Source organism: Neovison vison, chromosome 2, assembly GCF_020171115.1.
Source record: "Neovison vison isolate M4711 chromosome 2, ASM_NN_V1, whole genome shotgun sequence".
Classification (NCBI taxonomy): domain Eukaryota; kingdom Metazoa; phylum Chordata; class Mammalia; order Carnivora; family Mustelidae; genus Neogale; species Neogale vison.
Genome location: NC_058092.1, coordinates 45804668 through 45820806, shown reverse-complemented (window position 1 = coordinate 45820806; position 16139 = coordinate 45804668). Strand labels below are relative to the sequence as shown.

Sequence of the window (16139 nt, the reverse complement as noted above, 5' to 3'; positions counted from 1 at the left end):
GTGTCTGTTTCTTTTCTTTCCCCTCTCCAGCTGTACCTGCAGGCCCGCTTCACTTGGCGAGGGGCCCGCCTGCTCCGGCCCCTCCTGCAGTTCACCCTCATCATGATGGCCTTTTACACGGGACTGTCGCGTGTGTCTGACCACAAGCACCATCCCAGTGATGTGCTGGCGGGATTTGCTCAAGGAGCCCTGGTGGCCTGCTGCATAGTGAGTAGCATCTTATTCTCGGTCCACAGGCAAAGCCCCAGATGGCTTGCTCGTTCCATGTGTCCAGCCCAGTGACCAAAACTAGCAAGCTCTCAGTTCTTTTCTCTGCATGGTGTATCAAGGGTTCCCCTCACCCCAGGACCCCTTCAGTAAAAGGACGGTACTTTCTGTTTCCTTCCAGCCTGTGAGTTTTCCTTTGGCAGAATCTAAAAGTCCTCTTCTCTCTAACCACGGCTCATAAAATGTTGCAACTGAAAGAGAGCTTATGTCCACCTTGCTGACTTTACTGATGAAAACATTTAGGGTTTGAGGGGGGAAGAAACTTGCCCCAGGTCACATGTCAAGTGACTAGCAGAGTCTGGGTCCCTGACTCATTTGGTGCTCACGTGCTGCTTTGGTAGACACTTAAAATTCACTAGAACTCAGCTTCTTGGAAACTTCTCCCCTTCCCACTGTGACCTTAGGGTGACTTGGTCAAAGTCTAAACTTGGTGCTGGCTAGAGAAGAGGGGTTTGGTCAAGGCCGAGCCCTACCCTGGCTAGCCTGAAGGGCCTTGTCCACCAAGAGAATAGCCTAGAGAATGGCCTTGGGTTGGGCCAGGCTCTTGTTTGCCCCAGGTGACCAGGTTACCCTTTGCTCACACTTCACCCCTGACTCGGTGAGTGCAGCATGAGGCAACTCACTTCCGTATGCCTCCGTCTCCCCAAGAATCTGTTTTTCTCACCTGCGAAATCTTGTGGGGCTTATTCAGTAAATGCCAGGAGCACCTGCTCTGACCCCGTGCCTTCCTGGGCCCCACTCAGGGGAGCTCACGCCAGGCCCGTGGAAAGCCCAGGGCACAGTAACGGCTGGGTGTTTAGGCACCACGCATGTGGGTTGTGTTGTTTGTGTCACCCTTGCCCCACCCACTGTAGGACTCATGAACAATCCAGAGATCTAGACGAGCCCCCGGCCTTTCCTCCTTTCTGAGCCTGGCTGCAGCCCTGTGTCTCCCGACGATAGCCTCTCCCAGTCTCCTCTGCTGGTGTCTGTTGCCCTGTGCTGATGTTGCTGATGTGTGTCTCCCTTGAGACTGTCAGGTTGCCCGGGGACAGGGACCATAGGTGACATGTACATGTTGCTCTCCTTGCCTTCACCAGCACCTCCTAGGGAATCTAGCTCAGAATAAGTAAACGTGTTTTTTAATCAACAAAAAGAAAGGATCAGTGGGTGGCTGTCTTCCTTGCGAACACTACAAGGGACATTTTCTTGAAGGCAGAGAGATGAGTAAGGCAGGACTCTTGCTCTCAAGGAAACCCCAGTCTAGTTGCTTGCACTGCCGGCCCAGGACAGGAGTGAGAATGTAGCAGGGGGCCTCACAGAGACACCCACAGGATGCCTGGGGGAGAGGGGGGAGAGGGGCCGATGCGGGGTGCAGCGGGAAGGAAGGGAGGGGGGCAGGGGCCTGGGGCTACCGGAGTGGGTACCACGCAGACACGCAGAAAGTCGCATCTGAGCTGCGTGCCAAGGGACCGCCTGTTTCGATGGTTTTATTCATTACTTTCTTTCTTTTTCTTTTTCTTTTTTTTTTTGAGTCAAGGCTAAGGGAAGAGAAATTGTGGGAGCAAACCGTTAATGAGAACAGCTGTCACTGGCATTTTAATGGGCAGGGACAACGGGGGTCGGGTGTTTGCAGGGAAGGGTCACCCTTTGCTGATTGGGCCCTTCTGAACTGTGCTCTTGGCAGGCGGATGGCCTGCTGCTGCGTTTCCTTCTCCATGCTCGGCTGCCTTAGTTCGAGTCTCCTGCACCCCCAATTTAAAAAGGTGCTGGTGTTCCTTCCTTGCTGTCCTCTTGCATATCCCATTGCACTCTCCGTGGGCAGTGAGATGGCGTCCGGAAGGACCAGGACCAGGGTTTTTTTTTTTTTTTCAAGGAGGGAAGTGACAGGTCTGACTTTTATTTTCTTTGGCTCTGGCTGACTGTAGCACAGGATAGGAATTTGGTAGTAGTGATTGTAAAGCCCCTCAGAGAGATGAGCCAAGTTGTCCAAGGTCAGAACTGGTCGATGGCTGCCCTCACAAGCCCCCTGACTCTAGACTGTGGCCATGTCCACTGGGCAAGGGAGGATGGTCGCTGGAGCTGAAGGGCAGCCAGAGGTAACCTGAGGCAGAACAGCATAGACACCTGCTTCAGGAGCGTCGTTTAAGGGTGTCACAGGGCCCTTCCCTACCCTTTGGGCTGATCTGGTCATTGCTTCGCGTTTATTTATTTATTTATTTTTAAAGGATTTTGTTTATTTATTTGACACAGAACACAAGCAGGGGGAGCAGGAGAGGGAGATGGAGAAGCAGGTTCCCCACTGAGCAAGGAGCCCAATGTGGGACTCGAGCCCGGGACCCTGGGATCATGACCTGAGCTGAAGGCAGATAGATGCTCAACTGACTGAGCCACCCAGGCTCTGGTCATTGCTTCAAGTTGTTTTGTTTTGTTTTGTTTGTTTTAAGAGTTTATTTATTTGAGACAGAGAGAAAGAGAGAGAGTGAGCACAAGCAAGGGGAGTGGTAGAGGGTGAGGGAGAAGCAGATTCCCTGCTGAGTAGGCAGCCCATTGTGGGGCTGATGTGTACCAGGACCCTGGGTTTATGACCTGAGCCGAAGTCAGATGCTCAAAGAACTAAGCCACCTAGGTCCTTACCATCGCTTTGAGTTTAAGAGCCTGTTTGACATTGTAAGGATGTTTGGAAAGGAATGATAAATATCTTTCCCTGTCTTTTGCCTACTTAGCTGGGAACACATGATGGCAGGGGTTTGGTCTTATTTAGCATTTTTCTCCAAAATGCCTAACATCCAGCCTGGTACTCAGGAGCTCGTGGTCCTGACAGGCTTGGCATTTCAGCGCTGAGCCATCCACTTCACGGATGACATCAGAGGGGCCAGGGTCAGAAGACACTGTGCCTAGTCAGCCCAAGAGCTCAAGAGTGCTCACCTTGGAGGAAGGAAGCCAGTGGGTGATTGCCCATCACCAGAGCTATTGTTCTGGCTTTGAGTGTAAGGAAGACAAGCAAAGTTCAACCCTGGCCTGAGCTGGAGAGGGGTCTGGGCAATCCAGAGGCCTTGTGAGCACCCTGTGTTCACTGGAGGAGGGGACAGGTGGCAGGCTGTGGCCCCACAGGTGGTACAGTGCCTCAGGTGCTCTCCTGGAGTGGTGCAGCATGGCGTTTGCAGCCTAGGCCAAAGCCCGTGGCCTCCCCTCTATTTGTGTCTTGTGGCAGAAACTCCCGCTCAAGAACCAAGGCTGGCTGTCCCAGTGAATCCCAGGAAAAGCCCAGTGCTCCTCTCTGGGAATGTGGCTGTACTGATGGATGTGGAAACACGGAGCATGGGGCGTCTCCTGGGGTTGGTGAGGGACACCCGGAGGAGGCAGCACAGGATGGTACCAGGCCGCTGCCTGGGTGCCAGGAACTCCGGAATCCCTTTCTCCCTCTGCCCCGTCACCGAGCTGGGCTTCACTGGATTCCTCATCACCTTAACAGAGAAGTAACATTCGCAAACACGTGTTGAGAGCTCCGTGTGCCGCCCGTGATAAGTCCTTTTCACAGATCATTCTCAGTCCTCTGAAAATGCCGTCCTACCATGTCGCCATGATTGTCCTCTCTAAAGAGATGAGGAAGGGATGCGAAGGATTGAGTACCACGGAGAGAAGATAGAGGAGCCAGAGTTGTCCACAGGTGGTCGACAAGGGCCAGCAAGAGCCGGCACTGTGAGATCCAAGGGCCTGGAGGGTCTGGTCTCCTCCTCTCTGCCCCCCTCACACCTCCAAGCACACCAGACTTCTCACCATTTCCCACCCCCTGAGCGCCCGTCTTCAATGGCAGCCCCCCTTCAGCAGAGCATGGCTCTGGTTTCACCCCATCGCTGGTGGAACCTTCTGTGTTTCTCCTGTTGTTGCTGCAACAGTTACCTCAAACTACAGTGGCTTAAAACAACACAAATTTACTTTCTTACAGTTCTTGAGTTTGGAATTACAAAATAGATCTCACCGGACTACGATCAAGGTGTTGGCAGGCTGTGTTCCTTCTGGAGGCTCGAGGGAGAGTTTGTTTCTTTGACTTTTCTAGCTTCTGGAGGCTGCCTGCATTCTTTAGCCAATGGCCCCTTCCTCCCTCTTCAGATCTTTCTTTCATTTTCTCTGGTTCCATCACCACATCTTCTGAGATTCCGACTCTCTGCCTCCCTCTTATGGCTCTGTGACTCACTGGGTCTGCCTGGTTAATTCAGGAGAATCTGCCCATCTTGAGGTCTTTAACTTCATTGCATCCGTAAAGCCTGTTTGGCCATGGAAGGTGTCATAATGGCCAGTCCTGGGGATTAGGACACATACATCTTCAGGGGACCGTTGTTCATCTGCCACACCTTCTCCTCCCTCTTCCCTGAAGACAGAATTGTCTGACTTTCTCCTCCTGCTCCCTTGACCCTTTGTGTGATTTTCCTGCTGTGGTCTTCAGCCTGGTTTTATTGTGTGGTTGCCTGCCCAAATGTCTGTCTCCCCAGCTAGACAACCACTGTCTTATTAGCAGAACCCATGGCTTCACCTTCTGCGGATTCGTCCTTAGGCTTAGTGAGGGGTGGGCACCATAGATGCTCAATTAGCTGAGGTTAAAGAATGAGTCATGAATGAGCTTCTGACCCCAGGCCAGACACTTCCCCTTGGAGCCTGGTTTCCTCATCTGGGCAAATGCGTTTTGCAGGCCCCTCTGTGACCTTCTTCCACAGAAGTTCAGAGGCATAGCTGACTTTGTAGTAACTAAGCTTGACCTCCCTTCTCAGATGGACCCGTCTCCCTGCAGTGTCTGTAAAGGGGGGCCTCTCTTTGCGGATGGGGACATGTCTCTAAGTCCCCAGTGGGTACAGGGTATCACCCTAGAATGTTGGCTGAGTCACTGGAGAGCCTTGGGCAACAGGTTGTGACAGCGAAGCACTTTCACCCAGGTCTGTGGAGACTAAGTCCTATCCTAGCAAGCACATGTGTCTAGACAGAAACCACGTGTCAAGCAGGAGCTGACTCAGTTTCCTCCCCCCCCCCATTGCTCCCTCAAACCCTTTCCAAAGAGGAAAGATGATGGCACTTGTCACAGAGAGCCTCTGTGGTGTCAGGGACTGAACAGAAATGTGAGCACGTAGGGCTGGATGGGCCAGTGCACTGATGTTCATCTTCATGTACATGGACGAAGGTGGAGAGATCCAGAGGCACATGGACAGACCCGGTAAGATCCAGACTCATAGACGTCCCTCCTCTCTCTCTCTTTCTCTCTCTCACAGGCACTGAGAAGCTCAGACACGCCAAATAGGCCAATGCAAACACAGGCACATACTGACCTTCATAGTCCTGCTCCTGCCTATCTACACACACATACACACACACACACACACACACACACACACAAACACACACTCAGTCATCCCTACCAACAACATTGGAGCTCTACAGCTGGGCTTAGCTGGCCCACCCCTGGAGTAACCCAGGGACTCAGACGAGGCAACAAACATCAGTTCATTTCCTGTCTGGTGACAACTTGCCTATCTGGTCACCTCCTCCCTGACCCTCTTGCAGATGGCAAATTACAGGGCCCTGGGAGGGGTCAGGGCAGGGCCAGGCCGCCATTGCTATGGGTTCTGCAGAGGAAGCAGCTGCTGTCGAATGTCATAAACACACAGCAGAGTCTTTCCTGGTTTTCCTCTTCCCTGGGGGTGTAGCTCGGCTAGCCGTTGCTCTTTTGTGTGCTGCTGTCTTCCTCCAGGATGTAGGGAAGGGCGAGGGTGTTCTTTGTCTCTGCCCCAGTGAGGTGACCTTGGGAGAGCAGACAAGCAAGAACAGGAGTGTGAAGAAGAGCTCGGTAGTGACACCCCTTCAAGAGCAAATGGGTACAGAGAGGGCGTGAGATGCCCAAGGACACACAGTGGCAGAGCTGGGACCAGATCCTAGCCCTCCTAATCCTATCTCACAGGACTAAGACTGTGAACTCTAAACATGCTTGGTCTATGTCAGGAATCTGAGATCTCCTTCTCTAAGGGAAGATTCCCATCTATTCCCAGTGGATTTATCCCACTGCTGCCCGGGCACAGGACAATGGATGAAATGACCTTGCGAGTCTCTTTTTGACCCAGCAAAAAATCTAGGTCTTTGCCCAATAGGCAAAGACTGGGCTGACCTCACCTCCCAGGGGCCCCTACTCGCCTCCCAGGGGCCCCTACTCTCGGGTGGGTACGGGTGCCAAGACTGTGGATATGGGACAGAGAAGGAAGCAAAGATGGAGATAGAGTTGACCCCAATAGATGATGAATCTGTCCTCCACCCTTGGTAGTGTCCATCTCAATCCCCTTTTCTCATTGAGCTGCTGAGATGGGTGGGACGAATGATGAGGCAGAGACTCCAGGAGGGGCGTCTCACTAGCCATCTGCTAATTAGGCATACTGTGCACATCGCTTCCTCTCAGCCACCTTTCCCCCTTGTGTGATATGGGGATGGTAGCTCCTCTCACAGTCTTTGAACTGAGGATTCATTGAATAAAAGATGCTCATGCTTGGCCCATGCAACCCAGACGGACTGTGTCATGGGGAAGGTACTACATTTTGTCTTTAAGATTTGGAGCTAAGAAGAGTTGGTCCTTAAAGAGCTCTTGTGCAGGAGCTTCCCCAGACTTGACCGTGATCCATGGTAAGAGAAACGTTTTCCATCATAAGCCAGTAGAGGCACCAGCACATAACTGAAATATTTCACCAGATAAGACTTACCCTCACTGTGTGTGAGACATTCTAGTATTTTTTTACTCAACCCTTTAAAAAGCAGTCAGTGGATTTTATAACTTATGAATGACTTGTGACATGAAGTTTGAAAAACACTGATCTACTGGGGACCGTGGGGACACATGAGAGGGGATAGTTGGTTCTTCCTGAGGGTGGTGGAAGGCTAGAAAGAATTCCTTGAGATGGAACCTTGACGAGGGGACATTTTCTATGAGCTGCAAAAGAGAAGGAAAGGCATTTCACACAGGAGGAATGTTTCAGAGACACAGGGATGGAAAAGAACAGTGAGAATACAGTGTGTCTTCTGATCCTGGAAAGCTTCAAAACGTAGGACTTCTGGGAGTGAGGGCCCTGCCTCTTTCCAGCCTCTGTCATCCTTTAGTATGGTGTTCCTGAGCGCTGGCTCCTGCTGGAACTAGTACCCCACTAACAGAGCTGTCAGCCCAGTGCTCCCCCTTCCCAGAAACCCTCTTTCATCATAACCTAGAAGTGCCTTCCCAGAAGTCCCCAGGCAGCCACCGATTACTCTCCTCCTCCACAATGGCCCCCACCCTCTCTCTGCTGCTCCGAGCCCTCCTTCTTTTTTTGGGACTAACTTCCTCCACATCCCTCAGTAGCAAGGATGGCCATGAATCATGGTAACTGAGGCAGCATTAGAATGACTCTTGATGGATAGGAAGTGTTTTCACATAAATTCTTCCATGGAAACTTGACAATAATTATGGGAAAGTCAATTTTTAAATAATGTTTGCACTCAAGTGCAGGGCAGATCCATCATCTGAAGTCACAAAACTCTTCGCTTTGGATAAATTCAAGCCCTGACAAGAGTGTGGCTTGGCCTGGGTGACACAGCAGGAGCAGTTTGGGGACCAGATCCTGCTGTCTGACTCTGAACGAGACACTCTTTCCACCCTGTCAAGTTCCCTCACAGATAGACCAGGAAATTATTCAACAGTGGTGCTGGCAGGTTCCCAGTGCCAAAAGCCAGTGGAGGCCCTTTTTTGAGGTCAGAAGTGATGACTGCAATTGGGTCACTCTCATTTAGTCAAAAGACAGGGCTTGCCCGGGATGGCTTTTCTTTAGACAACACTTACCCTTAGGGTATGAGGGTGAGCCAGGTCCCGAGGCTTTCTCCTACAGAGAAAATGATTCCTTTAATCTAGGAGGTTGTTTGTTATGATAGAGCAGGATGCCAAAAGGAAATCCAGGGGCCAAGGCATGGGGGATGTCTGCAAAAGGAGCAGTGCAGGGGCGCCTGGCTGGCTCAGTCGTTGGAGTCCCTGGCTGGGACTCTTGATCTCAGGGCTATAGGTTTGAGCCCCAGGTTGGGTGTAGAGAGTCCTTAAAAATAAAATCTTAAAAAAAAAGTGGGGGGAGCAGCACATGGTCTCTATCCTCACATGTGGGTGGATTCAAATTTATTGAGGGCTATAGTTGCTGGGCTCTGAGTAGTTCATGGGTTTGAGTAGGTCATAGGCTAAAGTGGAAATTTGTTGCAGCATTATGCCTGAAAACCTATGCCTAGTGCTAAGATGGCAGGTCTTTGAAAGTTGCAGGGGTAGCAAAGAGAAGATACGGGCAGCTTGGGGAAGGTATCTCGAAATCCAGTGTGCAGATCAAGGAGCGGCTCTCAAAGCAGTTGCAAGATGTGGAAGACGTTCAGCCACTCAGTAGCAGAGGCCGTGTTTGAGCCCATCTTTCATCTGTACCCAGTGTCCGGTGGTTCTCCTCACTGGAGTCCGCGTAGCAGACACCTCCAGGATCGCTGAATGCCTGTTGCAGGCCACACTCCCGGTAGGTCGCCGGCGGGCCCAGGCCTCTGCTTTCTCAAGAGGCCGCCAGCTGATTCTGAAATAATCCTCTGAGGATGACACTCTGAGAAATACTAGAATGGACAACTTGCCGTTTTCTTCTGGTTGTAAGATTCCAGCATTCTTCTCCTTTTTTATTTATCTGCCCCGAGCTGGCATCTAAGCTCACCTGGGGGACAGTTGGGTGGGGGGTGGGGGGGTTTCTAAAAACCTCAATGTCTGAGGATGTGAATGCTCTTTTCAAGGCGTTCACTTAATCATTCTCAGAAGTTGACACACGCAAGGACCCCAGGAACACGTAAAGAACAATTTTGTCACCATAAGCAACTCTTAACAACATGACCTTCCGCATCTGCTGAGCTGGCCATTCGCAGCAGCGGGAGTGGAAACCTGGCAGTAGACCAGGATGCTTGCTCCTGGCTGCCTCGGTTCTTGGTGAGCTCCAGCCAGGCAGTACCCCAGCAGCGCTGGACTGTGTGAGCTCCCGGGGATTTGGCGTCTCTTGGAGCCAGTAAGTGCCAGCGACAGAGCATCTTCCTTTTTGATTGTGCTGACTCATTCCCCAAAATAGCCTCAGAAATTACAGGACCTAGCAATCAGATTCTATCTGCCTTCTGGAAAACTCCCACCTGCCTATGGTCTTCCTGTCTGGCTTAACTTCTACCTGTTGGCTTATAATTCTGATTCATTCTTCTCTCCCTCTTTCTCTCCTTTTCCTTCTTTCCTAGTGCCTTCTCTTGTTCGTTGCCTTCCCCCACAAAGGGCAGGGGAGGAGAAGTGACATTTTATGGATAGGCACTGAACACACAAGCCAGTGACAGTGGCTCCCATTTTTTAACTTCTTACTGGGCCCCAGGCACATTGTCATGCTTGGGCCTTTTGTTATAACACATCCTTAGAGTAACGCTTGGAGGTGGGTACTGGGTCTCTCATTTAGGTATTTTACTGAAAATGACAGAGCCCGGGTTTGAAGGCTAGTCTGTCTTGCTCTAGTGGGCAGAGCTGGTTGCAAGCATGTGATAGTCTAGTAAAGACAGCCACCGTTGGCAAGGAGACTCCCTGTATGCTTCTTACCCCCCTCATAACTGTGAATGGCATTTCTTGCCTGAAATTGTCTTGTTTGCATGTAGTCTTGCTCTCAGTTGAAGGAGCCCGCCGTCCTGATGGCTTGGGTCCCATCAGTTCACCTTGCACCCTTAGGTCACAGAATAGCCTGCCAGGAGAAGGTCAGAACCACTTCCCCAAGATACTACAAGAGGGACCTTGAATATTCGAAGGCTGAGGAAAGCAGAGCTGGCATTTCCTTCCCCTGGTGTGGTTACCCAGACCTTAAGAGGTTTGGTGGGAACAAGTGCAAAGATTTCTAGAGTTAATGCAGAACTCGAAAGGAAAGTACCACCTCCCCTGCGCACATAACCACCTATATGGGTACACAGCATCTCTGTCGACCGCAGTCCATTCTCAACGGCTCAGAAAACTGTGTCTTCTTGGACTGTACCACAACCATACCATGGGCTTATCCTCCCCGAGGTGCTGCAGGGCCTACCTGGTGCCCTTGCTTTCAGGTTCCCCGTGCCCTTTTCGACTGCTTCTGCCTATCAGCTACTGTCTTCTCACCATGCTTCTTCCCCGTAGACGCCTAGGCAGTGGCTCCTGAGGCCCTCCAGGATAAGGTCTGAGTTCCTTAACATGTCCTGGGAGGCTCCTTGAGACCTGGCTTTGTCCTCTTCAGCTTTACTGACTGCTTGGCCAAAGCCAGACTGAGCTTCCTTCCCGTAGCTCCTGAACGTGTTGTCCCCTCTCCAGTGCTCCTCTGCCTGGAGCAACATTCCTGGCGTTCACCATCTGCTAACTCCTACTTATCCTTATCGAGCTCAGCTCAAATACACCTTCCTTAGGGGAAGTCTTGTAAAGCCGCCTCCTGTCCGCTTCAGTCTGGGTTAGATGCCACGTTCTCTGCGCTACTTCAACACCCTGGGTTCCCTCTGTCATGATCTTTAACACTGCATTGTAGCTGTCTGTTTGCCGGGATCTCTCCCTCATTGTCCTGCGAGTTTTTGGAGGGCAAAGGACTCTTATGTGTATTTGTCTTTCTAATCTCAGAGCTTGGCACAGAGCAGATGTTCGGTGTGAAAAAGCAATTTATAAAATGCAAAGAATCAGAGAAATGGAATTGAAGGTAAATGCTTCGGGCAGCGTAAGCAAGAGCTGATTTTGCTGCTTAGGGTGTAGATTTCTGGTTGCCGACACTGTCGTTTATTACCTACTGCGCTCTTTCCTAAAGAGAGATCTGTGGACCGGGGCTGTGGACTGAGAGCGGTTCCCTAGACATCAGATAGCTGCCTCTCGGCCTGGGCCTCTGGGTTTTCTTTTTGGGTGGAGATCACCTTCTGCAGGAAATGGAACTGCTCCGAGCGAAGTTTTCACTTCTGCTAGTCCTTTTTGTGTCCCGCTGTTTAGAAAGACTGAGCCCTGTTTTGAGTCCTGACAGGGTCGGGTTTCATGATCCCAGAAAAGTTTTTGTGTAAGCTCAAGTCACACTGAAAGCAAAATGCAGCTTAAAGGGGGATTCTGCCGGACCTCACTCAACTTTTCATCCCACTGCCCAGCTGTGTACATGCAGGGTATGAGCGCGTGGTTTCCCTCAAGTCCGGGGTGTTTGCCTGTGCCCATAAGATGGAAGGCTAGAATGCTTACTTCCAGTAGAGAGGAGTTTAGAAATTCAACAACAAACACGGAGCCCCTCATGTGGGGAGGGCCAGTGCTAACTAAGTGTTATGGGTGATGTGGGATCATTAGGGCCCGGATTCCATCCCCAAGAGGCCTCCCATCTAGGGAGAAAGGCTGACAAGCAAGGTCACATGAGGGGATTGACTTACTTGAGGTCCGTTAGGTTTTTACTTTGGGGTCCAGAGCATTACAGAAAGGAACTTTTTTTTTTTTTTTTAAGATTTTATTTATTTACTTGACAGAGATCACAAGTAGGCAGAGAAGCACAGAGAGAGAGAGGAGGAAGCAGGCTCCCTGCCGAGGCGGAGAGCCTGACGTGGGGCCTGATTCCAGGACCCTGAGATCATGACCTGAGCCGAAGGCAGAAGATCGACCCACTGAGCCACCCAGGCGCCCCGAAAGGAACATTTTTTTATTGAACTATGTTCCAGATTCAGGTTTAGGTCTCCTCAAGTACGTTATTGCCTTGAACCTCAATATTATCCCCATCTTGCACCTGGGAAACAGAAACCGTAATAGGCAATAGATACGAGCTCTGAAAATTAAACTGGGAATGAGCCAGTAGATGAAGGCGGTGTCAGAATCTTGAAGGGAAGACGGTGATGGGGGTTGGCGGACTGCCCCCTGCTGTGTTTGTCTTCAGCAGGTGGAGTGAAGCTGGGAGAAAGATCTCTGAGAAACGGGGAGCAGTAAGAGACCTTATTTGGTGAGGCCAAGCTGCTGGGCAGGATCAAGTGCAGCTGGGAGCCAGCCATGGAAGGGTTAATTGAAGACACCAAGTTAAGGAGGAAGGGAGGGTAGTTTCCGGGTAGAGGGGGGGACACTGACTCTTTACCTGTCAGCCAAGAGTTGAAAGTTTGATTGTCTCCACATTTAACTTTAATTGTGTTCCTTAGTATTTCCTTATCCCGGGAGCACTTGAAAGCCTCTTCTCCAGATGTGCATAAAGGATCCCGGGCCCAGGGGCCTAGAACCTCCCAGCAGGGTTGGGTCCAAATCTTTTCTTGCCTTGGCTCTCAGTTCTTTCACTGTTGATACCTCCTTGGACAGGAAAGGGACAGAAGGCTTCATTTTTTTTTCCTTTGTAAAAGGAAGTAGCTCTTGGACTGCAAATGTTTGAGTAGGTGATCTGTGACCTGGGTACAAAATGCAAAAGGTGTCACAGTTTTGTCATGGCTGGTGAGGCTCTGCTTCCCATTTGTCTTCTAGTCACTTGAGCTCCTGAATAACCGTCATCGCCAGTTTCTTGCTGTGATTTTTGGGGCCCTTTTGTTGATTGCTGTATTTCTCCAGAAAGGACATTTTGGAAATTGGTTCAGCAGGTGATCCAAGTCCCTACGATGGCCGGGCCTTGGCTGCTCCAAACCTTGGTGTTGGCAAAACCTTATTAAATTAAGAACGTCACTTGCCAGCCTATACTGTGTCCGAAGTCACAGTATCATCACCATTAGTGAGCTCATGACCCGCTGCTGGACAAGGATATCTCAATCCAGAAAGCTGCTAGACATAAGGAAATTGTTAAGGGTGTTCTAGTCTCCATTCTGAAACCCAGCCATGTGTTTCCTATTAAACGATGTGACTGATAGCTGCCTCTTACGGTTTACTCAGTAGAAACTCCTGCTTGCTGAGTGGCTGAAATGGATGCCTACATGTTTACTTTGCCATCTAATACAAAGCACAAAGTTTTCTTACTCTGCCAACTCATCAAGTTCTTGAATCTGTCATCGTCGGCTGATTGAGACAGGAACTACGCGTGAGCCATCCCCGTAGCCCTACATGTTGGCTGTTCAGTGAATGTTCCTCAGTGATTCTAAGACTGGGTGAGGTCTTGTTCACAAGGAGGAAGGACGTTGGGAAGGAGCGATAGGAGTTTTCATTGACCTCTCCCCCGGGTTAGTTGCTGACTCTCCTTCAGCCACAAAACCCCAGCTCCTTCACCCCCATCAAATTGTTGAACTCTCTGGGCTTTCAGGAAAACATGGTCACAACTGCTTCCTTCTCAAGTCCTGCTGATAGGAATTCATTTTGGCTGATCTCTTGTGGTCACACCCTAGATTTCTTTATAGGGAAAGGGAAAGTATCATGGATTAATGAGCGTGACTAATTACAACTTGCTTCCTTGTTTAGGAACTTATTTTTCATCGCTATTTATTTGCCTTGAGAAATCAAGGAAATAGGGTTTTGGATATGGAACAGTGGACTGAGGGTCCAGAGAACTGAGTTCTACTCCTGCCACAGCTGTGCAACCTGGGGCATGTCACTGTTCTTCCCTGGGCTTCAGTTTCTCTAGCTGTAGAACACAAGTTGGAATGTATTATATATGTGATCTTTATGTGATCCTTCCTTATTCAAAGTTCTATGGTTTGGGGTCCCCTTTTCCCAAAGTCTGTGCTCCTGTGACCTTCCCTTTGCCTATCCCCAGACCCCAGACCCCAGATTTCTGATTCGGATGTCTGATTTTGTGTTTCTAGGTTTTCTTTGTGTCCGACCTCTTCAAGACCAAGACGACATTCTCCCTGCCTCCCTCGGCTCTCCGGAAGGAAATCCTTTCACCTGTGGACGTTATTGACAGGAACAATCACCACAACATGGTGTAGGTGCCGCCCACCTCCTGAGCTGTTTTATGAAATGACTGCTGACAGCAAGTTCTTGCTGCTCTTCAATCTCATCAGACAGTAGAATGTAGGGAAAAACTTTTTGCCCAACCGATTTTAAAAAGGAAAAAAAAAGTCTTACTTTGTGGCCTTCCAAAATAGGTAGCTTTCACCTATGTGGAAACAACAGCAAATTAACACCAAGTGCCGAAATCCTGGATGTGCAATTGGTTTAAGTGTTCATGTTCTAGTGAACACGGGCTTGTTCTGGAACAGACACTAAAAATGATTTGCGTACAGTCTGCCGATCACCCTTGTGACCCGAGGAATCCCAGGCCTGTGAGAAAAAGCTCAAATTCCCATTGTAGCACACAATGCCAGAAATAGCACTGAATCAAGAAAATAGCCATGGGGGGCTCCTCTCTCGTGTCTCTCTGTCCACACCACTCTATTCTGTACTGTGACTTTGGTTCGGGAAGTTAAATCTAAGGAAAGACCAGGTTTTCTACACCAGGTGATTCGATCCTGAGTCCTAGCTCCCAGCCCTGAGGCCTCAGCCCTCACTCCCCGGCCCACAGGCCAGCAACCACAGCCCCTCACGTTAGTGATTAGGAGACTCTTTGTGGATGAGTGAATTTCGCAAATAGCACAATTTCAGAAGAGCTCGAGGGTGCTGGCCCTCCTTTGTCTTCTTTTGCCACGTCCTGCTGCCGTGGGGGACCGTCGGCTACTGGAGGCCGCTGTTGTGTTCACCAGTCACCCAGCACCTGCACGCCCTGGGATAATAGTTAGTTAGCTTCCGTCACTGCTTTCTCCCTCGAGGCCCTTGCTGTGTGCCCGCCAGGGTTTCCCGGGAGGGTCCGGACACGAGCCAAGGCATGCTCTGCCGCCAGCTGATGGAAAGCAGCCTTATGCACAAGAGACATGGGAGTGAAGGGGCAAGAATGAAAAAACCCACCAAGCTTTTGGCTACTCGAAGTCAGAATGAGCCAGAGTAGCAGACAGTCTCACGCCTGAGAGGCTACCCTTCCAGATCTCGGAGCTGACGAGGGTCTCTGTGGGTGCTGCTCTTGCTAAGCTGTGTAAAGCACTATTGTCTTGGGGTTGATCTCTAGGGCAGTTCTCGGTAGGTTCTGCTGGGCAGAACACATGGGTTAAATCTCCGTAGAGTTTTTCTCATCCTCTATCCATAAGTGTCCTTCCAAGCAAGGCCTCGCTCTAGGCAGTAGACAGGGATCCTTTCTACTGAATCTTGGAGGAAAGGAGGAAGGAAGAAAGGCTTTCCGATCACGGATGCAGACCTTTCAAAGGACTAAGTGTAACCACATGGATCAACCACACGCACAGCCTTACTACAGAAGCCGTCCTTTCATTTCAACTCCTAGCAAGCTATGATTTTTATATATAAATATTATATAAATAATGTATAAAACATTAAAAGTTAACTATGTAAGATATTATTTCTGAAACAATTTTAGCTATATCCACTATGATTATAAACCGTGTCTCGACCTGTGTTATTTACATTAGCTGCTTAAAAAAGCATTGAGTTATTTTTTTTAATATCAACTAAAATACCGTAGTTCTGTGGTAGACATTGTTTTACAATGAAAGAAATAACTACAACTAGAGAAAACTGTATAAAAACATTAAAGTGTCAGTATTTTTGTAAGGTTCCATTTTGTAAAGAGAATAATATTCAAAGACTTTTGTAGAATACAAAGTGAAAACTTGTATCTGCGAAACTATACTTGTATTAAATGTGCTTTTTAAATAAAAGCTCATAACACAACTAATGAAGGAGTTGGAATCCTAGAATGTTCGAGGGATGTGTTGTCTCCAGTGTGTGGTAGGAAGAAGGGGGGACTGTGGGCGATCTGAGGTCTTTGAATAGGCCAGCCTCACCTCAGGGCACCACTACCAGATCCTTCCAATGGGAAATATGGTGGCCATTGGACTGCCATAGCTGTCTGAGCTGCTCTTTCATCTCTGAAAGCCTGTTTGCCCAGCGA

At 49.8% G+C, this 16139-nt stretch overlaps 1 protein-coding gene across 1 annotated transcript in view; it reads left to right on the top strand.

Moving 5' to 3' along the window:
• The window catches only part of PLPP3 (phospholipid phosphatase 3), an 83425-nt gene extending 67502 nt beyond the window's left edge, over positions 1–15923 (top strand). The window contains exons 5-6 of the mRNA XM_044238325.1: positions 31–207; positions 14005–15923. Of these exons, the coding sequence (XP_044094260.1) occupies positions 31–207; positions 14005–14130 (303 nt within the window). The 3' untranslated portion in view covers positions 14131–15923. The remainder of the gene's footprint in view (positions 1–30; positions 208–14004) is intronic.
• The last annotated feature ends 216 nt before the right edge of the window (positions 15924–16139 follow it).